At 57.7% G+C, this 26,865-nt stretch overlaps 1 protein-coding gene across 3 annotated transcripts; it reads left to right on the forward strand.

The window, feature by feature from the left end:
- Positions 1-14,726: 14,726 nt before the first annotated feature.
- SP6 (Sp6 transcription factor) lies at positions 14,727-23,986 on the forward strand. 3 transcript variants are annotated; one of them, XM_039516868.1, is made up of 2 exons: positions 14,727-14,807; positions 22,323-23,986. In XM_039516868.1, the coding sequence occupies exon 2, from the start codon at positions 22,360-22,362 to the stop codon at positions 23,470-23,472; it is 1,113 nt and encodes a 370-aa protein (XP_039372802.1). In that variant the 5' UTR covers positions 14,727-14,807; positions 22,323-22,359; the 3' UTR covers positions 23,473-23,986. The 3 variants fall into 3 exon arrangements, with proteins under 3 accessions (XP_039372802.1, XP_039372801.1, XP_039372804.1); XM_039516867.1 differs by lacking the exon at positions 14,727-14,807 and adding an exon at positions 14,836-15,039; XM_039516870.1 differs by lacking the exon at positions 14,727-14,807 and adding an exon at positions 21,464-21,556.
- Positions 23,987-26,865: the final 2,879 nt, after the last annotated feature.

Consider the following 26,865-nt stretch of genomic DNA (forward strand, 5'->3'; position numbering starts at 1 on the left):
TCTATGTATCTCAGGAGAGCTCCTTCCTGCTTAGACAGAAAAGCTTCCTTTGCTTTCTTTCTTTTCCTGAATGCTGCCCCAGAGGGGCGTTTTCTTCTTTCACTCATGACTGCTGTTCTGTGCCAGCTACAGTAGCTCTCAACACTCAGTTGAAGGGGACAAATAAGCAGGCTGGTAGGACGGGCTGAGTGAGGGAAGATATCAGTGTCTTAAGGGCCTAACTGGCTCCTACTACTTTAGTTGTCTGCCTGTTCTCCTCAGGTGGGTTCAGGGAAGCAGCAGGAAACAGGAAGCTCCCTGAGAAGCTGGTGTGAATCGGTCCAGGCTCCTAGGGGTGCTAGAGAGGTACACAAGAGACTCCTCCTCCTCTCTCTCCCTGCAGCTCCTGCTGCTTTCTGTTCTTCCCTCTCACCTTTTCTCCTGCCCGCCTGTTATGTCTCTTGTGCCCTCCTTCCTCCATCTCTGCGCATCTAGAGCAGAGACAATACTTATGCACCAGCAGCAGCCACAATTTTCTACACTCTGGGTCCTAGTGGCGCCCCCGCTCCCCACAGTCTGGCACCTCAGGTCGCCTCATGGTAAGGCCAGGCCTGCCTGGCAGCACCATAGGAGCTGGGGCATTAGCTGGCGGAGGGCACCTGCTTGACCTACCTAAGGCAGCGTCTCACCACCCAGCTGTGAGCGGAGCGCAGCGCTGAGCAGCCGGCAGGGAGCTGAGGGCTGCATGCTCAGCGGCTCTGCAGCAAAGTGGAGCTGGTCTGACAGGTTTGCCCAGGGGAGCGCTTGCAGTCAGGAGACCTGGGGGATGAGACTGTTGCGTCTCTCTCTCTCTCTCTTCGCAGCACAGGGCTGTGGGTGGGTGACACCAGCTGAGGCGCGGGAGTGTCACCTCTCTGATCTATTACCCTCACCTCACCCAGGGCCCGGCTGCTTGAGCTGGTGGGGGTGCATCTTTGATTCTGCACAAGGTGCAAGGCCAATTCCGTTGCTCTGCCGCGGCTGGGGAAGCCCCTGCTGGAAAAGGGGCCTGGCAGCCGGGGGAGGGGGAATGCTGCGATCTCAGGCTCATTCTTTGCAAAGGGCCCTTCTGAGACATAAATCCGGCCTGCTCTGCACCTAACACTTAGGTCGACCCAGGTATGTTGCTCAGAGGTGTGAAAAATCCGCCCTCCTGAGAGAGGTAGTGAAACTGTCCCAAGCCGCCGGGTAGATGCCGCTGGCTTGATGGCAGAATTTCACCACTTCTCGAGGGGATGGATTTACCACAGAGATGGAGGGGGAAAACCCCACCTCCGTTGCTGTAGCAAGTGTCTACACCACAGTGCTACGGCAGCGCCACTGTAGCATGGACATAACCTCCACCTCTGCTGTGTGTGCATCCACCCATGCGTGTCATCAGCGTGTCTCTGTCGGTGATTGTAGGTACCCGGCGCTAGCGCCAGATGAGTGGTGTGCCGTCGTCCCGGACGCCGTGGGTCTGGGTGGGGGGGGGGTGCAGTGCGTCTGATGTAACGTGATGGATCAGTGGGTGCGGATGCTGCAGTGGGTCTGGGTGTGGGGCACAGTGCCTCTGATGCAGAGCATATGTGCCAGTGGGTCTATGTTGGATACAGGAGATGGATGCAATGGGACTGTCCTTCCCCCTGCTCTTACGCATTCTAATTAGGTCAGTTTCGCTCCACAATGAATATATGACTCACAAAACTCTGCTGGCCAAATGGGACCTGCCTAGCTCACTGGGGCTGGGCACTCTGACTGGTCACTGCAACATCCCTCCTTCCTCCGGAGAAGGGTTCCCCTGCAGGGTGAGGTCCCGCTCAGCCGCTCTCTCAGAGACAGCTGGGTCCCACTTATAGGGGGAGCGAGTGCCTGGTGTCAGGAATAAAGGCTCCCAGCCCGAAAAGAAGAGGGAAGTGAATCCAAACCAGCTCTCAACTGGAGCAATTACGGCACCTTCTTAAGACGAAATCTGATCTGCTCGTTTGGGCCTAAATCTTTAATTGGCGTTAATGATTTCCTCGACGAACGAGAACGTGGTTTGTATTTCTCATTGCAGGGCACATAACCCAGGAAAGGTGTAATTTACACGTGGGCAACCCAGCTCCGGTGGTGTCATCGGCGCCTGAGGGGGGCGGCTCTGACATCACGCCACGTGGATGACTCACAAGTTCAGCTCCCTTTGATCGTGCCTGTTAAACGAACCTGTTCCTGCATTTGGCTTGAATGACAATTTTTGCCTCTCTCTAATGCCCTTGGTGCAGATCCTTAAAGGGGTTTAGGCGCCTACTTCATATTGATCTCAGTGGAAGATAGGAGCCTAAATACCTTTGTGGATCTAGGCCCTTCTGCCTGAGGAGCTTAGAGCCAGTTTCCCTGAGCGGTGGTGCAGGGAGCAGTCGCTGGGGGGTCTTTGGACAGCTGGCTTTGCTGGTGAGTTGCAGTTTGCTCCATGCCGGACAGGGAAAGTACTGGAGACTGGTTAATTTCACAGCGGTTCTAATCAGTTCTGCTTTCCATTGTCCTGGGGTAGCTGGGTTTCCGGGAGGGCTGTTTCAGTCGTTCTCCTTGCACTTCAAAGACCCATATGGGGACAGCACCGGGGTTGAATGGCTGCAGTTTGCTTGTCATTCGTTTTTGATAGGAAGTTTATGGGAAATGCCCTGGACTTGAGTCTCTGTTTCTTTACAACTCCTGGGCTCGGCCCGATCCTCAGCCTGTGTCATTGGGTGCCGTTCCACTGACGTCGATGGAGCTACGCTGATTTACACCAGCTGGGGACCTGATGGCCAGTCAGCATTTGCCCCAGTGCAAAACACCACCCAACCCGAATGCTGGTGCTTTACACCCTTGTCCCCAGGTGTAAATAACGGCACAAGGTTCAGGACAATGGAAAAATTGTGCCCATTGACAGGCGAACGGGGGAAATCTAGTGATATCTGAAGGGCTGTAAACCACCCAGCACCCAGGAAAAAAAATCCTGGTTTTTGCAAAACTTTCCTGGTGTGACTGAGACATTGTTTTCATGCTTAGTTTAACTCCCGCTGTTCTGGGAAATGTTTATCCCTATACAATGGCATGGTCTAATGGGTAGGACAGTGACTGCGAGTCAGGAGATTTCAGGTCTGTTCCTGACTCTGCCCCTGCACCTGCTGGATGACCTTGAACGAGTCACTTCACCTCTTTCTGCCTCAGTTTTTCCTCCTGCCCTTTGCCTGTCCTGTCTATTAGCTTGTAAGTTCTCTGGGGCGGGGACTGGCTGTTGCTGTTTACATAGAAACATAGAATCTCAGGGTTGGAAGGGACCTCAGGAGATCATCTAGTCCAACCCCCTGCTCAAAGCAGGACAAATCCCTAGACCGTAGTTTTTCAGCTTGTACTTTGCAAAGAGATGCTCCGGGCAGACCCTCAGCTGAAGTCAGAGAGACCCTGTCTTGCCACGTGGCCCATGAATTTGGGATGATTTTTCTTGGTAATTTTCCAATGGCTTCTCAATTTGGCAAAGGCGAGACCACCCCTTCCTGCCGGGCAACACGCTCGTGGGCTGCAGAGAGGGAGGGAGATTTGCCAGGTTAATTCAGAGTTGGGTTTAAATGATTCCGGGCTGTCAGGTCTCCTTAGGAAACGCACGGGGAGGCTGTTCATTTGAAAGGTCAACCCCCCCCAGGCCGTTTCAGACTCCTGGTGATGAATGCTACCTTGAGGCACAACATGAACTGGTGAGAACCTGATTAGAAGATAGTCTAGAGATCCTGCCTTTGTTTAGAAAATAAAACCACCCAGGGGATGGAGGGCGTCTCTAAAATGTTACCCTCTGAGGCAATCTACTGCTGCAATCTATGCAGGCTAGAAATAAGGTGCAGATTTTAGCAGTGAGGGTAATTAACAGTGGAACAACTTACCTACGGATGTGGTGGCTTCTCCACCACTTGAAGTCTTTAAATCAACACTGGATCTCTTTCCACAAGGTTTTCGAGCTCAGCCAGCAGTTCGGGACTTGATGCAGGAGGCACTGGGTGAGTTTCTCTGGAACTGTGACGTACAGGTCAGACTAGATTATCAGAATGGTCCCTTCTGGCCTTAGCATGTGCTGGTCGGGTCTCATGGGGAGAGCTCGCTGCTGTGTCACGGTGCAAATTTCACCGCCAGACCAGTCTGCGCTGGGAAGTTCCATGATGCCGCGGCCTCGCTGCTCCGGTACCCAGCAAACGAGCTCAAAGCTAGCTCAGCTGTGTCTACGCAAGCTGCAATCCCAGCCCCTGTGACTGCACCACAGACAAACCTAGGACCATGTTCCCCATGAGTTACCCTCAGTGTAGATGAGAGGTCGGATTCTGCACCGCTCCCCCAGGAGAGCGCAACACAGAATTCCCATTGCGCTGTGCCACAGATCCAGCCCTTCCTGACGATCTGCCCCTTTTGTCCCAGCCCCACACCGAGTCAAGGCTAATCCCTCATGTGCTCCAGTGCCGGGGAGACTGGTCAGCCTGCAGGATGGTTTCAGCCCTGAGCGAGCCTGGCCTAGTGTTTACCAGCCGTCTTGAAGGCTGAGTGGTCTCTGATGCCAGGCCCAAAGCTGAATCCCCCCGTGACTGGGTTTCCCGGTCTCCCTCCCCCACTTCTACAACGAGGAGTCTGGTGGCACCATAACGACTAACAGATTTATTTGGGCATGAGCTTTTGTGGGTAAAAGACCCACTTCTTCAGAGGCAGATGTGAAAATGACAGATGCAGGCAGAAATATACTGACACATGAAGAGATGGGAGTCACCTTACAAGTGGAGAACCAGTGTTGCCAGGGCCAATTCAATCAGGGTGGATGTGGTCCACTCCCAGTAATTGATGAGACGGCGTCAATACCAAGAGAGGGAAAATTGCCTTTGTAGTGAGCCAGCCACTCCCCGGCCCGATTCAAGCCCAAATTGATGGTGTTAAATTTGCAAACGAATTGTAGCCTCTGTAATTTTCACTCCATGCATCTGATGAAGTGGGGTTTTTTTTACCCACGAAAGCTTATGCCCAAATAAATCTGTTAGGCTTTAAGGTGCCACCGGACTCCTCGTTATTTTTGTGGGCACAGACGAACACGGCTACCCCTCTGATACCCCACTTCCAACCTCAATCACAAACACCTCAGCTGCTTTGAGGCAGGATTCGGTTCCAGCCGCCTTCCCGGCCCTCCTGACTTTCTGCTGCTATTGTTCCTGCCAGGACTTCGGAGTCCCAGCTCGCAGCCCTGTGGTCTGACATCCAGAATTTGCTGGAGAGATCAAAGTCTTGTTTAGCTCTCCTTGAGGTTGGACCAGCCCATTAGGGGACGGAAATGATAGCATGTGACAGCCCCAGCTGGCCAATCCCACTGTTCAAATCTGGAAAGTTGCCAGCTGGCAAGTGGCCCATGGATTGAGGTTTCTTGCCCAGGCACATGCGTCAACCCGTCTCGGCTAGTGGATGAAGGGGAATGAAAATCCCAGCAAAAGGGATAAAGGTGCCAGATGTTCGTGACCCGACATCTGATCTCCTAAGGCGGCGGGAGAGGGTGAATTAGACAGAACTTCCAGAGCAATGAAAAACTGCAAGGGCTGGTCCCCTGTGGCTGTGCACCCTGTCCGCAGCCACCCTGCCCAGGTGGGAGAATCAGACCCACAGATGCTGGCCCTGGGCCTGCCCTCAGTTTGTGCCACTGCGTGGGCTGACCCGGGACTTACCCTGGTGTCAGTGAGCCCAGAATCAGGCCTTTTGCCTTTTTGACCTCAGGAGTTCACCGCCACATGTGACCATCCCGGGGGCGGGGGTGGGGGGAGCTTTGCAATTGATTGTTCTCCTGCCCGTCCAGCCAGCCTCACCATCGCTGCTGATCTCTGCACCTCCCTCACACACACACCCTGGTCACCCCCTGTCCCACAGCCAGGGCCGGCTCTAACTTTTTTGCCGCCCCAAGCAAAAAAAAAAAGAGCTGCCCCGCTGTAACACCTCCCTCCCCGAGCGCTGCGCCGCTGAAACACCCCCCCGAGCACCGCCCCACCGAAACACCCCCCCAAGCACGGCGCCGCCGAAACACCCCCCCTGAGCGCCACCCCACCGAAACACCCCCCCTGAGCGCCGTGCCGCCGAAACACCTTCCCCAAGCGTGGCGCCGCCGAAACACCCCCGAGCGTGGCGCCGCCGAAACACCCCCCTGAGTGCGGCGCCACCGAAACACCCCCCCGAGCACCACGCTGCCGAAACACCCCCCCCGAGCGCCGTGCCACGCCACTGAAACAAAAACAACAACAAAAAACCTCGAGCGCTGCCCCACCGAACCAAAAAACCCCAAGCGCCCTTGGCCACCCCTTACAAAGTGCCGCCCCAAGCACGTGCTTGGTCGGCTGGTGCCTGGAGCCGGCCCTGCCCCACGGCCCTGTGCGGGGCTCCGAGCCTGTGGGACATGCATGCACATGGCCCCCAAGTGCTGAGCGGCCAACCCAGCTCTCCTGACAAACAACAATTTGTTTTATGACAGAAAAGGAAATTGCCCGTCAGTTTCACAAGCGCTGGGAGTCCCTTTGAAGTGCTCTGCCCGCTGGGGAGGGGCGGGGCCTTTCTTCTCCCTCCATCTCCTCGGCCCCCCAACCTCTAATTACTGGTTGGGAGCAGCTCCCCAGGGAGCCAGGAGGGAGGGGAGGGGAGGTGCCGCTCTCTGTGGATGGGAGTTTTCGCTCCCAACCACTGAACTCCTTCCAAAGGCCGCAAGGGGCTCCGGGCCGCTGAGCCGTTCCTGGTGCAGGCCAGGGATGGGGAGCGAGGGGACAGGACTGAACTAGAGACGGGGCCTGATCCTCCGCTGGTGTCAATCAGCGCAGCCCCACCGAACCTCGAGCGCTGCCCCACCGAACCAAAAAACCCCAAGCGCCCCCTGCTACCCCAAGATTGGCCACCCCTTACAAAGTGCCGCCCCAAGCACGTGCTTGGTCGGCTGGTGCCTGGAGCCGGCCCATGCCCGCGGGAGGTCCGCTGCTCCCGCGGCTCCGGGGCGCCTCCCGCGCATGACTGCTTGAGGCGGCCAAAAACGTAGAGCCGCCCCTGGCACCCACATCTTCCTTCCATCATCCCCACGCACCCCATCCTCCTTCCATCAGTCCCACTGCACCCACATCTTCCTTCCATCACCCCCCTGCACCCCATCCTCCTTCCATCAGTCCCACTGCACCCACATCTTCCTTCCATCACCCCCCCTGCACCCCATCCACCTTCCATCATCTCCCACTGCACCCATCCTCCCTCCATCACCCACCACTGCCCCTTCCCTTCCTCCGTCACCACCCCCCCGTACCCTCTCCACCTTCCCCAGACCCCCTCCCACCTGAGGCAGGTCGGCTCTCCCCTTGCAGATCCCACCCTGCCCGCCGCACCTCCCCAAACCAGTCCGATCGGCGGGTACCAGTGAGGGGTGTGACTGCAGCCCAGCCCATCGGCAGGGAAGGCAGAGCCAGGGCGCGTCCAAGGGCACCTCGCCCTAGCAGCAGGGTGGGGCTCGGGTATTGCATGGCCAGGGCTGGGACAGCAGGGACAGAGGTGGGACCAGGTGGGTGCTGAAATAACCCCCTGCCAGCCCCCTTCCCAGGGGAAAGCCCCACAGCCTGGGCCCCCGCTGCTGTCTGCTAAATCCAGCAAGGGCAGCATATGGGCACTGTGCTGTCATTGGGGGAATGGGGCAGGGACCTTAACATCTTCCCCACCAGCATCTGCTGCAGGGCCTGTGCCCGTCCCCTTTGCAGGGGCTGCACCTGCACTTAAAAAACCCAGGACTCCACCCCAGCACAGCGCCTCCCCCTGGGCAGAGCAGCCCCTGGCTGGGCCCTGCGCTGCCCAAGGTGAGGGATCCATTCCTGGTGCTGGCGGGGCAGGAACAGAGGCGCCGTATGGAGACGCTTCCTGTGTCCCCCGAGCTCTCCTAGGCTGATTGACGGTCCGGTACCTGGTATCCCCAAGCCAGGGTCTCGCCCGGAGTCCTGCTCCGGCCCACACAGCCCCCAGACACAATGCCCCAGGCAGGCACAACACCCCCCTCCAGGTGGGCTGCAATCCACAGTCCAGTCGCACTCCCTTTACTCTGGGACCCGGCGCTATGCTGGGCCAGTGCCAGGCCGGGCCCTCTCGCCTGGACTCGGGCAGGTAACCACGAGCCTTATGCAGGGGCTGCTGCCACCAGCTCCCTTTCTGACCCCCAGGGAGCCGTGCCAGAGGTGGCTGGCTCAGTCCCTCCTGGGCCTGGGGGGAGTCCTGCTCCATCCAGCCCCCTTCTCACAGGGTGACTGGCCCTGTTCGGAGGGAGCAGGGGCCAGTGCACCTGTTGCCCTTTGCAGAGGGTGTTTGCTGGGACCGGAGAGGGGAGGGACAGGCTTACAAGGGAACTGGGGGAAGGGTCCTGGGGGCGCTGCTGTGAGCGGGAATTAGCCAGGTTTCCTGCAGACCTTTGACCAGGAGGAAAGCGTTTGGGCCAGCGGGAGCACAGGAGTGGAAGACTCCAGCCACGGAGGGCAGAGAGCGGCCTTCGGTGGCGGTGAAGAGCTGCAGAGACCAGATTTTTTTGGGGGGGTGGGGGAGTCGAAAATTCCCCAGGACTCAGCAGTGTTTTATACCAGTAAACTGGGCCCTGGGAGGTGGGACCTCTTTGGGCAAAAATAAAGGCTGTGTGGAGTTTATTTAAGGCACCCCTTGAAGGGGGAAATAGAGGCAGGGCTGGTGCAGAGTCAAGCCTGGCCAGCAGGGGGTGCTGCAGGGCAGAGGTACCATCACACCACTGCCTGGAATCAGGGCGCAACCCAGTGAGGTGTGGGGAGCGTCCGTCTCCCTCTGGGTCAGCAGGAGCCCAGTGCTTGTGATGTCAAAGCTGGGTGCTCTGTCCTGCCCAGGCCACTTCCCATTGGGGTCCGGGCAGCCTCACGCACTGTGCCGGCCACCCTGTGCCGGCCAGGGCCCCGCCTCACCACTGCCCTGCCCTGTGGCACAGCAGGGTCCCCAGCCTGGCCTGGATCTCCACCCAGCCCCTAGGATCTGGCAACTTCTCTCCATCTCCCCTGCCCTCAGCCCCCAGGGGGTCGCTCCCGGGCGTCCCTTGCTATGTATTAACGAACTGCAGCTGAGCTGACTCAGGGGGTCTTGTGGCTGGCTGGGTGGGGGTGGAAGTGGGTGGGTTGAGGAGTGAGATGAATCAGGAGACCTGTGCAGGTGGGGAGTGGGATAATGCGGGGGGGGGGGGCGGCAGGTTGGGCTTGAGGTGCATTGGGCAGGGCTGGCGGGATGGGGGGAGTTCAGGGGTCCGTTAAAAGGGAGCCAGGGGGCAACTCAGAAATGAGGTGTATCTGCAGAGCTGCTGGGCAGGGAGTGCAGGGGGGAGAGGATTGGTATAAATGGGGGACTGCAGGTCTGGCTTGAGGAGCATCAGCAGCAGGGCGGGTGAGAGGGGGAGGAAGCCGGTACAAATTACCAAGGTCCGGTGGCCAGGTGTTTCCCACTTTGCCATAGATTCCTTGTGTGACCTTGAGGAAGCCTCTTTTCTGCTCTGTGCCTCAGTTTCCCCACCTGAAAAAGTGCATAATGACTAGAGCTGGACAGGAACCGGATTTTCCATTTTGTGGAAAAGTCCATGATTTCAAATATTTTTCTGTTCCAAAATGGATCATCCCCACCTCCAAATATCCCACACAATGAAATTCCGAAAAAAAATCTCCTTTTGGATTGAAGGAAACGCTTCCTTCCGATCAGCAGTGAAACATTGTGTTCTGTTTCCAACCTTTTTAAACGATTTTAAATGTATTTTTCTATAAACAGCCCAGGAATTTCATTTCCCAAAGAGCACCGAGACCTCCCATCATGAAAATGTCCAGGCGGGACATCATTGAAACTCTGTGTGTGGGTGGAGGTTTTTGTAATGAAATTTTGTTGAAATCCACACGTGGCTGGAAACGTTTCGATTGAGACAAAAATGGCCCTTTTCATCAATACAACGACAAACTTCCAGCCAGGTCTGCTCCTGAGCCTTTCCCCCCAGTGATCCATTGTTACGGCGTGCCAACGCTGCAATGGGAGGTGGGACTGCGGCATGGGAAGGCGACCCCATTCTGGCTTTGGTCTAGCTGGCACAGCTGAAAATAGCAGTGGCGTGCGCTAGAAACCCACCCAGAACCCTGGCTGCGTACTGGCATTCCAAGCCCGTGCTGCCACGTCTTCCCTGCTATTTGTACCTGAGCAAGCTAGACCAAGGGATGCGTGGGTCTGCGGGGTTCCTCGCACCAGTGCCCTGGCCTGTGCCAAGTGCCAGGCAGCAGCTGGCAGAGAGGATCTCACCTACCAGCACAGCTCGGAGCCAGTTCCGGAGCCCTATTCCCCTCTGGCGAGAGGAAGACCTTCCCCCACTCCACCACACCACCCTCTCCAGGGAGCGGAAGCCGCCACAGCTGCTCCCTCGAGGTGCAATCCTCTTTCCTGTGGGATCGCTGAGCTCCTTGGAGCTTTTCCCGGCCAGGCCAGCGCTCCCGGGATTAAACCAAAAGCTCCTCCACAAAGGATTTGGCAAGCGCAGGGGCCTCTCCTCCTCCCTGAGACTGTCTCTCAGCACCACAGGCAGAAATCCCCCACCTGGCTCACAACGCTCTGCCCTGCGCCTCCCCAGAGCAGCAAGTCCTGCATGGATGGGAAACTCTCTGGAGTCTCTGTAGGGTGCAGCGCTAGGTATACACAGCCATGAGGGGAGGGCAAGGATGCCATTAGGAATACCAATCCCTCTCTTGCTTTGGGGCCGCGTGGGCTAAGCAGGGATCAGTGCTTGGATGGGAGAGGCCTGTGGAACTCCCAGCTGCTGGACGGGATGCTGGTGAATCGCCAGGTGGCGCTCTTCTCCCTGCTACCGAACGCACCAATCTAGCCCACGTTCCTGGGGTGCCTGTTTTGCGTGAGACCTAAAACCGAGCCCCTGATTTGCTTACGATCATTGGCAAGCCCACGGCGCTTTTTGCAAGAGCAGGGATATTAAATCCCAACGGGGGTATTTGCTTCTGCCTTTGTGCATTCCCCAGCCGGGCTCCATGGGGGTTGGGACCCTTCGGAGCTGCCCGTCCGAAACCGCGGCAGTGGGTTGCCTGGGCAGCTGTTACGCGGTGGCCGCGCGCCGCTCCAGGAGGGGCTGCATCTCAGCGAGTGGGGAAGCGATTCTTGTACACTCCTTGAGATGAAAGGCGTTTGAGAAACGCAAGGGATTAAGAAAAGAAGGTGAGTGCTCCTTTCCCGAGCCAGACTAATCCCTTCTACAGGCCGTGTAATTTAGCGTCTGAAATTCAACCTCGATACTTTCACACACCATGGCCGCTGTACATCCCCATACACCTTCAGCGACGCATGACACATGGCCGCGCCTAATCCCCATCACATACGGGACTCTTAACGAGAACAGCTCCCTTGTTTCAGCTGCCCGGGCTAAACAGGGGGCTGAAACTGAAACCAGGAGACAGCACGCCAGATTGTGATCCGAGAGCCATGGAAATCAGGGGAAACTCCCATGGGATTAACGTGGCATAAGAGTCGAAGCAGGCCGATATTTCCTACTGGCACGTGATGTCGTTATTTATTTTATAGTAGGGCCTAAAGGCTCCAGCCAAGGCTGGGACACGGTTGTGTTGGTTGGAGACTTTTGCTGTCCCAAAGAGTCCAAATAGACAAGGGGTGGGGGGAGTGACTGGCCCATGATTGTCCACGCTGGCAGAGCTGGGAAGAGAACCCAGGAGCACAGAACCCCAGCCCAGTGGGACATACCTCTAGAATAGCCCCTAGCAAGATACGGTCAACAAATTCCCCATTTGCAGCCTCAGGAACAGCACAGTGAAAGGGTTAATCCTGAAATTCCCCTCCGTTCAGGAACAGAGTGACCCCTGGGCCAGGTCCGAGTGCCAGCCTCGGCCTCGCCCGGCTTTGGATGGGGTCAGTAGTCCGCTGCCTGTCCTTTCCCACTACTGACACATCTCAGAGGGTGCCAAGGAGCGGCTGGGCCTCCTGGCTGCAGATCTGTCACCAGTTCACAGGAATCGAGAGCCTTTCATCTTCCCATGGGGTTTCCTGTGAACCATCTTTTTCATGTTAGAAGCCAGCGCCGGGTTACGTACGCGGGAGGAGAACACCAAGGTCTGGTGCTTCTGGGATGCATGAAAGGGCTTGATTCCTGGCTACAGATCCACACCAGAGCCTACCCCCGCAGCAGGGGGATTTCCAGAGCACCAAGAGTTATTGATGCTGGAGTTTATGATTTATTAGCCTGCAAGATCTTTGGAGCAGGGGCTGTGTGCAGGGCTGACAAAAGGGGGGAGTAAGGGGGGGACAATCGTACTGGGGCCCTGAGCTCAGAGCCCCGCCAAAAAATCTGTAGCGTCTGTGTAAATAAAGTGAAATGGGAGAGGGTGGGGCCCCAGCAAACTGGATGTCGTGGGGACCCATATTTCTCTCTACAGGCCTGGCTCTATGTGTGTGTGAGAGAGAGACTGGAAGGGACCTCGAGACGTCATCTAGTCCAGTCCCCTGCACTCATGGCAGGACTAAGTATTATCTAGATAAATGTGTTAGTCTCTAAGGTGCCACAAGTATCCGTGTTCTTTCTTTGAGCTTTTAGATGCTGCTCGGTAGACATGTTAAAGATGGATGGGTGTATCTAGCTATGCGCTGCGCTTTGCAGCACAAACTGAAGGCCACGGTCCCTGCTACAAAGCGCTCCCAGTCTATTGGGCTAAGGAGAGATACACACTGTTTGTATTCCCTAAAGCCAGGCTGCTCTGGGCAGCTTGGAGGTAGCAGGACTGCTGCTGTTTGAGTAGAAGGCTGCTTGTAGGCTGGAGGAGTCGAGCCGACCCTCCACTAGTAGGAAGTCATACAAATGTAAGAATGGCCACACTGGGTCAGACTAATGGCCCATCTAGCCAGTATCTTGTCTTCCAACAGTGGCCAGTGCCAGGAGCCCCAGAGGGAATGAACAGAACAGGGAATCATCAAGTGATCCATCCCCTGTCGCCCATTCCCGGCTTCTGGCAAACAGAGGCTAGGGACACCATCCCTGCCCACCCTGGCTAATAGCCATTGATGGACCTATCCTCCAGGAACTGATCTAGTTCTTTTTTGAATCCTGTTACAGTCTGGTTACAGTCTGCTCTCTACTGCTCTTCCTCCCGAAGTGGATGGACCCAGTGATGGAAGAGGGTTTTTCCAGCCCAGCTGCCAGCACTCGCCGTCCTTAAACAGGGATGTTCCGGGAGGAAAACAGAGACATGGTTGTTCATTCTATTGATGTGCACCAGCCGGTGGGCCCAGTCTAACGGAGTCACAGAGTTTCAGGCCAGAAGGGACCATTAGGTCATTGAATCTCATCTCATGCATAGCACAGGCCAGACAACTTCACCCCCGTGAGTTTGACATGCTCTCATTGAAGTCAATGGAAAAACTCCGCTGACCTCAGTGAGCTTTGATCAGGGCCCAGGAACGGTCTTTGGAGGGGTGGGGTAGAGAATGGCCAATATTCCTGGCCACAGAGACTTGTCCTTTCTAAATCAGGACGCCTGGTGTGCAGGTGCCTCTCACCGCTATGACCCACAAACAGCCAATACGGCCCCCTCAGCGAGATGTCTCCCAGCCAAGGGCCGCAGCTCCTGCCAGTGGGTTCTGCAGGAGATGGGAGGAGGGTTGGTGAAAGGACAGGGCGGGGGGGCTTGTAGTCAAATAGAAACATCCCTCTGTGTCCACACACTCAACGGACAAAGTCCAGAGAGCGAAGTCACTTCAGTTTGCAGTGCCCTCCCGTGACCTCCAGGTGACCCAGAGCAGGGTTTGGAATGGGGTCAGCTGTGTTTTGCTTTGGGGCTTTCTCCAGAATCTGCCAGGAATGTCAGTAGCTGTCAGGCACTCGTCATCGGGCTAATCTAGCCAGCTGATCTCATCTAGCTACCCAGTAGCCACCTCTTCTACTTGAAAAGCAGCAAAGAGTCCTGTGGCACCTTATAGACTAACAGAAGTTTTGGAGCATGAGCTTTCGTGGGTGAATACCCACCTCTTTGCTGCTTTTACAGATCCAGACTAACACGGCTCCCCCTCTGATACTCTTCTACTTGATCTCTCAACTGTCTCTCTGTTGTATCTTATCTATCTAGTCTCATGTACTCATTTATCTGTCTGCACATCTATCTATCCCCATACACACGCCAATATCTATCTAATCTTATCTATCTATCTATCCCCATATACACCCCAATATCTATCTATTCCCATAAACACCCCACTATCTATCTATCTATCCTTTACTCTGATCCCTCTTCTTTGCATCCACCCATCTATCTATCTATCCATTCCCATGCACCCACACCTACCCATCCCCCCATCCCTTCTGTCTCTCTCTTTTTACAGCACCCAAAGGTGTGCTGAGCCGGCTGCAGTGCCAGCAGAAGGGCTGGGTCCCTGCTAGGAAGCCCCCGCTGTCTACAGCTACACAGAGGCGAGAGACCGGCCCAGGCAGCCGGTGGCCACCCCTCCAGAGGTGCTAATAATCACGCCTCACTCCAGTTACGTTCCCAAGCGCCCTAGAGCCGGCGGGTTCCCGTGTGTCCGGCCGGGGTGTGCGGGCAAAGCACGTGTCCATCGCCCTGCCCGCGATCGGGCCCCCTGGAGCGAGCTGGGGGCGAGCCCAGCGCTGGAGCCGGTCTCCCCCCGCTAACCACCCCCGGTGTGGGCTCCCCGGCCGGCCGGGGCCGGGAGTCAGCGGCGCCGGCCCTGCCTGGAAGGGTTAAAAGCAGCTGGGGCAGGTAGGGGGGCGGAGCCGGGCCAGGAGGGAAGCGGAGCGCGGCCGAGAGTCGGGGCGGGATCGCTCCGCTCACCTGGGCTCGCTCGCTCCGCACGGGCTGCGGGGACCGGCGCTGGCCAGCGGCCGAGGGGCTCTGCCCGTGGGGCGGGCGGACGGACTGACGGGCCGGGCGCCCCGGCGAGGACGGCTCCGCGGGGAGATCGCGGCACCCCCGGGCCCCGCTGAATCCGCAGGTAGCTGAACTTCGCGGGGCTGCCCGCGGGGCGCGACCCCGCGGGTGCTAAGGCGCGGGTGGGGGCGGCTGTCCGCGGCGCCGGCGCTTGGGGGGCAGCGGGTTGTGTCCAGGGGCGGTCAGCGCCCCTGGGAGCCGGGCGGGGAGGGGCCTCGGGACCGGATCCTTCCTTCTCCCGTCGTGGGGCACCTGCTGCCGAAGCCCCGGGAGTTCCTGCGGCCGCGATCGCTGCTGCGATGGGGGAGAAGGGCCGCGGGCCCCCAGGTAAGTTCTCCCCCTACGGCGGTAGCTGCGCCAGGGCAGCCCCGCAATGCAAAGGGGGCCGGGGTGCAAAGTGGGATATGCTCAGGGTGTCCTACGGGGGGGGCTGGTATTAACTCAGTCCAGCCTCTGGTCTGAGCTGGCAGGATTGGGCCCAATCCAGCCCCTGCGCCCCCCCCCCCGTTGTGGTTGATTGGACCCCTGGCCAGGCTCGATTGAAGGGGAGATGGTCTTGCCTTCCTGCCACCCCCCCTCTTCAGAGCCGATCACCAGCAGCTGCTTGTTGGTTCCGCCTCAGTGCCTCAGTTTCCCCACTTGTAAAATGGTGCTCGTGCACCTTAGACTTTCCTCAGGGGGTGCAGGGAAAGAGGCTTGAGGGGTTTATTAGCGGAGCTGCTCAGGAATTTATCAACACGTTGATTTATTTTTTTGCTGGAAAATGTTGACCTGTGAAAACCAAAAGTGCTCCCGGGAGCTGCTGGCCGGTTTTGATGAATTTCCCGTATTGAAAAAATATTTGGATTTCTATTTTTGGGGAAATGGTGTTTTCTGAATGAAACAGTTCCTGGTTTTGGCTCAAAGAGAGAGTTTTATTTTAAAGATGTTGCGCGTGTTCACAAAAATCGTCAAGATTCCAACTTTTTGTCCTGACTGGGGATGGGAAAATGTTTCATACTCTCCTGGGGTAAGAAGATTGTTCCCCTCCCTGCCCCACTGATGAGTCTGCACCGCGCTCTGGGAATGCAAAGCCAGGATCAGAGACCATGTGTTAGTGACAAGGCCATGAGCGGCTGCAGTGGGTGGGGGCTCTGCTTTGTTAACCAAGTGTAGAACTGGAAGGAGGATCTGAGTCCCTGCCGGTGTCAATCCGGAATGACTCCTGGGAAATCAGGGGGATGATTCTGGATCTGTGCATGTGTCACTGAGGTGACAAGCTGGCCCCAGGTCTAGACTGATGTTGATATCCCCACCGGAGCCTAGAGAGAGCTGGGATAGGAAGAGTCCTTGCTTTGCCTTATGCTTGCCCTGGCTCCTTAGCAGGGGGATTAGACAGATCCCCGTGTCACCCAAACCCCCGTACGCTGAAACTGGCCCCGCAGCGTCCTAGCTCGGCCCTAAGAGGGATTGGGCCCTTTCAGGGCACCTTTGCTTCTTACGCAGTTTTACCATGCGGCGCAGCCTGGCTTTGATGGCCCCTGTGCTCAGTTCTCCCCCTAGACACTGCTACCCTTTGGAGATAACCGGAGTCCCGTGCTGGCAGGGCTGAGCCTGCTGGCGATCGCTCTGGATCCCGGCAGGAGCTGTCCCCGGGGATCCGGGAAGCAGCATTTGCTTCCTATTGATGGAGGCTGAGTGTGTGTTTGCAATTAACCGGGGGGTGTAGGAGCCTGGCTGAGTCCTGCAGGGAAGAGCCATTGAATTGCACGTTTTACCAGTGAGGGAGGCCGGGGTGGGTCCTGCAGGGCTGGGCGCTGAGCCCTCCCAGGGGCTGCTTGGCCAAATCTGTTTATGCCGCACAGGGAGGGTGGGAGCTGGGCACCTGTTCACAGACCCAGCCTGGCCCGTGATTCCATGTGGAGAGGGGACCACATCCGTTCCTGCCCCCGACTGCCGGCCAGACGGCCGCTGTGTTTGCGGGCCTTATCCCGAGAGACACCACATGCCCTCAAGTGGCCACTGATGTCAGAGAGACCTGAGGGCCCTTAGCACCCCTCAGGCTCAGGGCAACTCAGTGGTGTTCAGTGCCGGGGGTGGCGGATTGTCTTTCTCTCCCGATTCCCCCCCACCACGGTGTTAACCCTTTACGCACCCCTCTCCATCAGCAGCCGGACCCGCCCAGTTCTGGGGAAGCCAGCCCAGATAGTATCAGCACCCTGGGCACCTTCCCAGTTGGCTACTTGGTTAGTTCCCTTCCCTGCTTTGCTTTTCCTAGGCACTGTTGCCCCCTTATCCCTGGTGGTGGAAGGTCCATGGAGCCTTTGTCCAGAAGATCAGCTTCACCCAAGCAAGCTAAACCATGCCCTGTAGGGCCCTGTCTGGCCTGAACCATGCTGACGGCAGCTTCTGGACCTGGCTGTAGCTAGCATGGTTGTAGCGCAGTTTCCCAGTCCATGCTGGATTGCAGGGGTAGGGTGGGGAGAGTTACTCTTTAAGCCGCCCTGCTAGCTAAAATCATGCACTGGGCCCCACCCTCTCATGGGGTTGTGATTTTGTTGGGTGTGGACACAGGCCACCCTATGCTGCAAGTGTGTTTCAAACCAGAGCCCTAGCGTGGTCAGCGTCCTGGAGCCAAAGACAGGGCTGGAGCAGTGCCACCTGGGAGGGAATTCCACTCCCAGCTCCACCTCCCCACTGAAATGTGGGGGAAAGAGTGTTCTGCTTAAAGCTGATGGAGAATTGAATTCAGCTCTGAGCCCCATAGTTTGTGGGTGGGCAGAGAATTGGATTTGGTGTCCTGAGTCCAAATATACCAGGAACCTGTTTGCTCAGTCAGGCACCATCAGTGTGAACTCTAGTCAGTTTCTGACGCTGAAACAAACAACTTCAGGCCTCAGGCCTGTCCCCATCTCACTGCCTGTACAATAATTGTTCTCCCTCCCCTCCACTCCTGTTGGGATGAGAGACCCACACAAACTCAGAGGGGAAATTGACTAGCCAGGGGGGAACGGTGAAACTGACTCGAGACACAGTTGAAGAGGCTGTAAACAAACAAGGGGAAAAAACCAGAGAAATGTATTTTCCCCTCTGATCTTTGTCACCTCCACCTGCTCTATGGCCCTGAGTGTCCTCCACCAGGCAGTGAGTGCTATAAATCCTTCTCTGTGCCAATCCCCAGACACCATCCAACTGTTTCAACCCCCCAGCTAGAGAGGCCTGTCTCTTTAGTTCCGGCTCTAGCTTCTAGCTCAGGAGATCACTGGTTCAATCCCTAGTGTTTTGGCCAACACGGCAACTGTCACATAAGCACGTTTCCCTGCACACACACCCACCCAGGCGTTACTTAGAACAATGGCGGGTAAAAGCTTTCCGACAGGGTGTGATTTTTTTTTTTTTTGCTCTGTTTTTTAATTGAGGTTGGGTGTCCCCTTTAACGCTGCTGCTGGTCCTTCGGTGAGAGGATCTGTGGGGGACAGCGCATGAGAAAGGGGACAGAAAACTCCCGTCAGCTGTCCTGGTGATATGGGGGGAGGTTCAGGATGCTGCTGGTAGCGACCATTTCTGGAGCGGCATCGTTCTTGATTTCTATACATCTGGGGCTGGCATACGCGTCCTCTTTCCAGGACACCTCTTGGTGTGTCTGTGGCTTTTTCTCCCTGTTTTCCTGCTGGCAGGGCTGTCTTTGCCCTATTCCCGTACCCCCACCCACACCTCTCCATGTCATCATACATGCAGATTGGCACATATTTGTCCGTAGCAATGCAGGGCAGGGTAGGGGGAAGTGGGGAGAGCTGTGTGTTACCCCAACAAGGGAGAGAGAGTAGGGGGAATGGAGCTTTCAGTTTCCCTTGGTTCTGTCCAAATGGAGTCAGGATTTTCCAGCGTCCCCTGGCCTGAGGGTGCGGATTCTCCTGTGCAGTGCTGGGCTGTCTGGATTGGGTCTCCAGCGAATGGTCGTTAGCAGGAAGATGAGGAAGGCTATGGGGGCCCGGGAGAGTGCGTGTGGGGGGGATGTATGGAGAGCTGCCAAGTGGGGGAGCAAGATGGGGTACAGGGTACCAAGGCCGAGCAAGACTCCTGGGGGCAGGAGACAATTGGAGCAGAGCGAGGGCTGCGCCCCAAGGAGGAGGCTGGGTACCGCTCCTAGTGGAAACTTGGGGGCGGGAGCTAGTCCTGGCAGGTGGATTTCGACATTGGGGTGGGGCGCCTCGCCCCAATGGGGCTTCCGCAGCTCGGCAGGGTGAGTCACCGGCTGGGATCCTGAGAAACAAACGGGGATCCCGTGGGACCCAACGCAGGCCCTGAACCCTGATCTCAGCTGCTGTGGAGCAGGGCAGGGCTGGCTGGTGACTCCAGCCCTGGGACAGGCAGACGGGCCCTGAGCGAGGTGCTGAAAGGGGAGCTGACGTGGTTACTGGGAGGACAGAACTCCTGCCTCCCTATCATCTGGGCAGGGGGAGCTGTAGGCTCTGTGTCCCAGCTGCCCTGATGGGCACTGGCTGCCATTTAACAACCATCTTGATTCCCAGTTGAAATTCATCAGGGTCTGGAAAGTCATGGCACTGGCTCCCCAGAAATCTGCCCATGGGGTGTTAAACTGACCCCTTAACTCCCTGGTGCCACCAGAGGAGCCCAGGCTCCTGCTTGTTACCCTGGCACTGCTGCCCAGACGGACCAGAGGCTGCCTTCTGCGTCACTGTAGCAGCCCCCGATCTGCTAGTGCAGCGGGGAAGGGAGAGGGAACTCGGGGGTGTTGGGTGAGGGGAGCAGAGTTTAGTGTTTGGGGATGGTGACCAGCAGTGGCCTCCAGTGAAGTGGTCTAAACTGCTGCACAGATCTCTCCTGACCGGCAGCCAGATGGCCCACGCCCGCTGCTGTTAAGCGCTGAAGGACAACTGGTGCCAGAGCAAAGGCCACCAGCCTGCCTCGTGTGAGAGGATGGGTGGCCCAATGGTTAGGGCGTTGGCCTGGGGATTGGGAGACCCTGGTTCACGTCTCTGCTCTGCGGCAGGCTTCCTGTGCAGGCAAGTCACCAAATCTCTCTGTGCCTCAATTGCCCCTCGCAGGGGTGTTATCGGGATAAATGTGTTGGACTGTGAAATGCTCAGGTAATACAGGGGCCAGATAAGTATGTAAGATAAAGAGCTGAGGCCCTGTGAAATGCCCATGAGCTTGATGCAGCGTTCACGCCAATATTGCTACCCTGCCGTCCGGCAGCATGGGATTAAATTGGGTGCTGTGGGGTTGGTGCTGGAGAGCAGCTAAGCTCCAGGTGGGACCAACCCAGTGGAACTGTCCCCTGGAAGGAGCTGGTGTCCGTCCGTCCGTCCCTCCCTCCCTCTCTGGGATTAGCTGTACACAAGGGAAAGGGAGGAGGCTGTGCCCCAAGATTAAAGTCACGGCCCTGTATATTCTGCAGCAAAGGGTAACACATTCTGGTGGCCTCCTTGTGAGTGATGCAATGCAGTGATGTTCTGTTCTGTGGAACGACTGAGCTCCTTTCTACATCTACTGCTGACCCCGGCATCATCCCAGTCCCCTGAGGACTTCCCTGTTGTCCCTTTGCTGCAGATCGCAACCCGTCAGCTGGGGCAGCGCTCAGATGCTTCCTAAGACAGAGCCACGACCACTGGAGCTGAGAAGCCCCATAGCGGTATTGGGCCTATGGCACACGACTGAGCAATTCTGATTCCATCCAGTAGGGACACACGAGCTAGTGATTGTTTATACTTCAATCAGGGACTCGCCCCTCCCCCATAAGAGGGTGGGGGGGCTTTGTCTGCCTGGGGAGACCCCAGCTCTAGCCCTGAAATGCAAGCGCCGGCCAGCGAGGCACCATTGCTCAGGATACTAGTCACAAGGGGCAGTGAGGAATCCGCTCTGCTTTTCCTTGTGCACGGCGCTGCATGACTAGCCAGCTGCTTTATGGAGGGAGGGATGGGGGCTAGGTTCGGCTTGCATCGGATTGGCCGCTGCCCCAGGCAGGATGGCCCATACCTGACCGACCAGCTCCTGGGTTCTTAAGCGCCACTCCCGTGGGGATGGGCCCAACGAGCAGCGCCGCGGGCGGAGCCGTGCAGAACAAAGCTCTAAATACCCCGCCAGGCCTCCCCACGCCCCTGCCACCCTGGGCCCAGCTCAGAGGCGCTCCAGAGCGAAGCCGGAGCCTCTTCCATCCAGCAGCGCAGACGATCAGTCTGTAATTACTGTAATCCGCCTCCCAGAAGCTGCCTATTAGAGGGGCCTGTCTCCGAGGGCCTTTTAGGAACAGAGACTAAGCTATACTTAAATCTGCTCTTCCCCCCCCTTTTTTAGGAGCCTCTAAAATACTTTCAGAAACACCCTGGCCATCTGGACAGCGTACAGAGGGGAAGATGCAAAGCTGAGATGCTGTCCAGCGACCATACAGGGCTGGGCAGCTCAGGGGCTCTGCGGACAGAGGGGAGCTGTGAGGGGATGGGGAGCAGCATTAGATCCATCATCCAGGGTGTCTGTTGCTTCGGGATCCTTAGCACCATCTGCCACGCGTCACAGAGCCAGAGCCCATTGAAGTCAACCTGAGCGTTTCCACTGACTCCAACCGGCTTTGGATGATGAGTGTGAGGGTGAAAGGCTCATGTTCTGTCCTGTCCATCTCGCCTCCCCGGATTCAGTGACCCAACTGGACAGCCTTCCAGCTGGAGGGCATCAGCCCTTGGGGACAGGGTTGGGGGCAAAGGATGGTGGCCTAATGGCTCGAGTACTGGATGGGGACTCAGGAGATCTGGGTTCTATTCCTAGTTCTGCCACTGACCTTCAATAAGTCACTACTCTTCTCTATGCCTCAGTTTCCCCATCTGTAAAATGGGGATAACGATACAGCCCTTTGAGAGCTACTGATTGAAAAGCTCTCTAGACAAGCCCCTTGGGATAAGAACCATCTTTTATGGTCTGTGTTTGTACAGCACCTAGCACCACACGGTCTGGATCCCAGACCAGTGCTCCTAGGGGCTACGGGAATACAAATAATATGTAAAACCAAGGTCTTGTTGTTGTCCTGGTGTCCTCTGTCCGGTTGCTGGGAGGTTGGGGGCACAGCCATATGAGAAAGGAGCCGTCTCTGGGCCATATTCATCCACTGAAATCAGTGGGGTTACACCCGGGATGCATTTGGCGTCCTGTGCCGAGCTCGGTGCAGAGAGGGGCTCAGCAGGATCCCAGCCCCCAGTGAAACAAGTGACCTGGCCCAGACCCCTCTCTGGCTCCGTGGTTGAAGGGGAAACTCAGGCCAGTTCCGAGGGAAGGCAGTGCAGGGTTAATTGCATGGGAGGGGAATGAGCATCCCGACTCAGACCCCTTCCTCTCCCTCTCTCTCTCCTGCTCCAGGTCTGCCGGAGCTGCGGCCCCGCTCTGGAGTCCGGCAATGCTCACGGCCGTCTGCGGGTCTCTTGCCAATCAGCGCTCGGACACACCGCGCGCCTCCTCTCCGCGCTCGGACCTGCAGCCCCTGCAGCCCTACCAGCCCCACGGCAGCTCTGAGGCGGGCAGCGACTTCCCCTCCCCTCTCCAGCCCACGGAGCTCCAGCACCTGCCCTTGGCAGGCCCCGGGGTGGAGTTCGCGGCTGCCCCTGGCTATGATCTGCATGGCTCTTCGAGGCTAGACCTGGATGGTGACAGCCTGCTGGCCCCCGGCACGTACTCCAAGCTCCTGCAGCCGCCTCCCGAAATGGCGCACCCCTACGAGCCCTGGTTCAGGCCCTCGCACCCCGGCAACGCCGCCGAGGATGGCGGCGTGAATCCCTGGTGGGACCTCCATGCTGGATCCAGCTGGATGGAGCTGCAGCCAGGTCAGGGCAGCCTGCAAGCCCCTGGCCCCGCGGGCGGACTCCAGCCGGTGCTGGGGGGTTACAGCTCCGCTGAGCACCAGCTCTGTGGCCCGCCGCATCACCTCCTGCCCTCAGCCCAGCACCTGATGGGCCAGGAAGGGCTGAAGCCACTCGACTTGCCTCCGGAGCCGCAGGTTCTCGAGCAGGCCGTGGACGGTACCGCTAGGCCAAAGAGCTCGAGGCGATCGGTGCCCCGGAGCGCCGGGCAGGCAGTGTGCCGCTGCCCGAACTGCCAGGAGGCCGAGAGGGTGGGTCCGTGCCCGGACGGGGCCAAGAAGAAGCATCTGCACAACTGCCACATCCCCGGCTGTGGCAAGGCCTACGCCAAGACCTCCCACCTGAAAGCCCATCTCCGGTGGCACAGCGGGGACCGGCCCTTCGTCTGCAACTGGCTCTTCTGCGGCAAGCGCTTCACCCGCTCCGACGAGCTGCAACGGCACCTCCAGACCCACACGGGGACCAAGAAGTTCACCTGCCCCGTGTGCAGCCGGGTCTTCATGAGGAGCGACCACCTCAGCAAGCACATGAAGACGCACGAGGGGGCCAAAGAGGGAGCGGAGGGGGAGGGCAAGGGCGGGGCAGACCCTCCGGCGAAAGGCAAGAGGGAGCCCGAGGCTGGCAGCTCCAGCCCCGCGACCCAGCCCAACTGAGCCTCTCCCCCTCCGAGATGCCCCCTCCTCTCTCCGGTACCGCAGGATGGACGCGCCCTACCCGGCGCCGGGTCTCCCCTGGCAGGGCCGTGGTCCCTGGGCCGGGGCGTACGTGGCTGTGTCCTCCGAGCATGAAGCTATTTATTCTGTAGGAGGAAAGGACGCAATCTCGGTGCGTTGGGCATGGGGCCTCTCCTCCCCCAGGGGGCTGGGAGGGTCCGGCCTGGGGGCTGGTCTCCGAACCAGAAGAGGAAGAGCGTTAAGGGCTGAGACCTTTCTTTGAAGGATCTGAGTTGAGGAATTGTGCCGATGGGGTGGGGGTAGGGGGCAGGAGGAGGGGCCAGCCCCATGCAAAGTGGTGGGGGGAGGGATGTCTCCAGTGGAGGCTGGCGTCCTGGATCCAGATGCTCCCTGCTGAACAGCAAAGTCAGAGTCTGGAGAGCTGTGCTCCAGGCTCAGCTGGCAGAAGAGGCAGGCAAGACACTATAACCGAGGGTGGTCTTAGGCCCCCCTACCTCCTCCTTCCACTGCCTTTCCCCTCCCCCACCCAATCACCTCCTCCCCTCCCCCATCCACCGCCTCTCCTCTCCCCGCCCCGGGACCATTTTCTCCTCTTCCAGCCCCCCACCCCACCCGGCTGCGCACTTCGCACTCCACCCTGCAAAGTGACCCTCCTGGCCCGATCCCCTTTGCTCCCTGCTGCCCTGCCTGGGAAGCTCCCAGAAGCCGGCTCCTGCCCTGGGGGGGTTTCGCTCATCTGGCTGCTCTCGCTGGGCTGCAGAAGCTTCCCCGGGGATCCTCCCGCCCGCCCGCCCCCTGCTTTGTGCTGCTACAACTTCTGGCACGAGGGAGGCTGCTTGGAAAGAACATCAAGGGGGACCCGGAGCAGCCAGGGCCCCTCCCTCTTGGCCGCAGCCGTCCAGACACGTCTGGGGCCAAAAGGGGCAAATGTAACAGTGGGTTGGGAAAGGCTCGTTTACAAGCTGCTTGCCCCAAAGGGAACCCCTGGAGTGGGGGAGCGGAGGGGTTCACTGCTCTTCCTCCTCCCTCAGCCCCCCCAGCAGAGGAACAGACCCCCGCCATTCCCCAGGACCTGTACGAGCTGGGATCAGCCCTTAGAATCCAGCCCCGAAGCTGCCACGGGGCAGAGAGCCCTCGGTCTTCGCTGACCCGGCGTGGTTTGGGGCAAAGCTGTCCCTGCCCAGCTACCCGGGGCGGGGGCGGGGGGAGGTTGAGCTGCCCCCACAGGGTGTTCGGGGAGGTTGAGCGGCCGCCGTGTCGTACCCCCAGGCGGCGGGCTCCTGCGGGGGGTCCCGCTGAGCTGCCCGGCTCATGGAGTGTAGGGGACAAGCTGGCCCCAGGTGGGAACCTGCCAGAGGCAGGGGCATTGCACTTGCTTGGTTCTAGGCGTGGGGCAAATTCCACCACCACCCCCAGAGTAGCTTAGCCAACCTCGGCCTCTCCTCTCTCGCCACCTCCCATTCGAAGGCCCCGTGTTTAGCCGTTACAGCCCCGCTCCCGGCTGTCGGTCCCTGCAGCCACTGTGATGATCCGCCAAAGGGACGGGGGTTCCCACCCCGCGTCAGCCCGAGCAGGGGGCGGTTCCACAGTGGAGCCCCTGGATGTTCAGGCCCCCATGAGTCTGCCTCAGGCGGTTCCCACGGGGGTCCAGGCTCTGCCATGTGACCTCTGCCCCCTCCTGCTTTTGGCTGCACTGGGAGGACAATCTTCCCCGGGTGGGCGAATCCAGTCAAGGCTGAGGCCCAGGGACGGGCTGAGCCACAGAGAAGAGCCTTTCTCGTGGCGGGAACCCACTCGCCCTACGGGGACTGGGGGGGAGAAACCCTGCGATGAGCCACCTGGGTGTGGGGAGCGTCGCTCTGGGGCGGGGATGCGGGGGGAAGCCTCGGGGGGAGGGGCGCTGCGCCGAGGCTGCTGGGCGAGTTGTGCAACGTGCCGGCCTTGTGCGATTGCCCAACGTGTGCAGCTGCTCCTTTCCCACGCCCACCCCTCTCCTGGCCGTCACCCGCTCTCCCCCGGGGGAGGTGAGCGTTGCGTTGGGAAGCCAGTGGAGCCGGCAGCAGCCGGATTCCGATCCTATGGCCCAATCGGGCCAGGCAGGGAGGGAGAGGAGTGTCAAACCACCCTCTCCCTTAGCACCTGGGCTGGGTGGGTCTTGTTTTGCACTGGAAGCTGAATCCAGGCTGCTCTGAGCCTGATCCCAAGCTCTGCACTCCAGCGATATTTATTAAATGCCTAGATTATCATTTGTGCTATGGAAGCTGATGGGTTGGGAAACATCCCTAGAAATTCCACCCTCCCCCCGCCCTGTTGTTTGGTTGTTTTTTTTTGTTAAACTGTTGATTTTAAACCAGTTTATCCTGAAGGAAACTGTCTTTTTTTTTTCTCTCTCTTGATCCTACCCCCCCCCTTTTAAAATGAAGTAGTTGTTTCATATAATTGTTTTCCTAAATGTCGGCAGAACCCTCGAGCAAGTAAGACTGGCTCTTCTGCCAGCGCAAGTGTAACTGTGGGAAGTGGAGGGTTGGGCCTCTGTCGTTAGATTTGGGGTGAGGTTTTAAAACACGGCTGTGGCTACCTCTAGATCCAAAATTCTGGGGGCCGGATCCTCAGCTGGCGTCTCTCGGTTCCCCTCCATTCAGTGTGCTGATTGACACCAGCCAAGAATCCGGCCTGGGGATTTTTCACAGTTGATATCATGGTTTAGGCCCGTTATTAAAACATGGGGTAATTTGCCAGATTCAGAGTGGAGTTTGGAGACCAAGAAGCCTCTAACTTCCAGAGCATTTGGAGGTTGGAGGAGGTTCAGACCCATCTCCGAATATGAGCCGAGCTCTTTATCTTAGACGGTTTTATTATTATTATTTTATTAATATTATTATTAAGGTGAAACCAGGCTTTGCCAGTTGGGGAGGATGGAAGCTTAGAAACGAAGCTCGTTTAATGTGCACCTACCAGTCTCAAAAACCAGTTGCTCGTCTCTGGTCCCATCTGGGCTGGGATCAGAACTGTGCTCGCTGCAGACAGGTTTTGGTAAAGGGTTGTGAAATTCTGAGGACCTTTTTCCCTCTCGGACGTCCGTCCATGTGATTGGCTGTCTCTTCCAAAGGATAATACTGATTTTTTTTTCAGATTCTTTTCCATTTGCATTTTTACCCTCTCAGGAAAGTGACGACAAAAACAACTGGGACACCAAACTAATTCAGACCAAATGTCACAATTGTAGAAATCACAATTAATCAGTCACAAATAAAATCCTCCTCTTAATTGACTGATTACCAGACAGAACAGAGAGCGGAAGAGATGGATAGCTGCCTCCCTGTGTGGAAAAACCAGAGGCCTGGTTTATCCCTCCATTAACTTCAGGGATAC

The sequence above is a fragment of the Mauremys reevesii genome, linkage group 27, assembly GCF_016161935.1.
Source record: "Mauremys reevesii isolate NIE-2019 linkage group 27, ASM1616193v1, whole genome shotgun sequence".
Classification (NCBI taxonomy): Eukaryota; Metazoa; Chordata; order Testudines; family Geoemydidae; genus Mauremys; species Mauremys reevesii.

What these genes read in the sequence shown, in the direction of transcription:
- SP6 (XM_039516868.1), top strand. Translation starts at nt 22,360, where the DNA reads ATGCTCACGGCCGTCTGCGGGTCTCTTGCCAATCAGCGCTCGGACACA.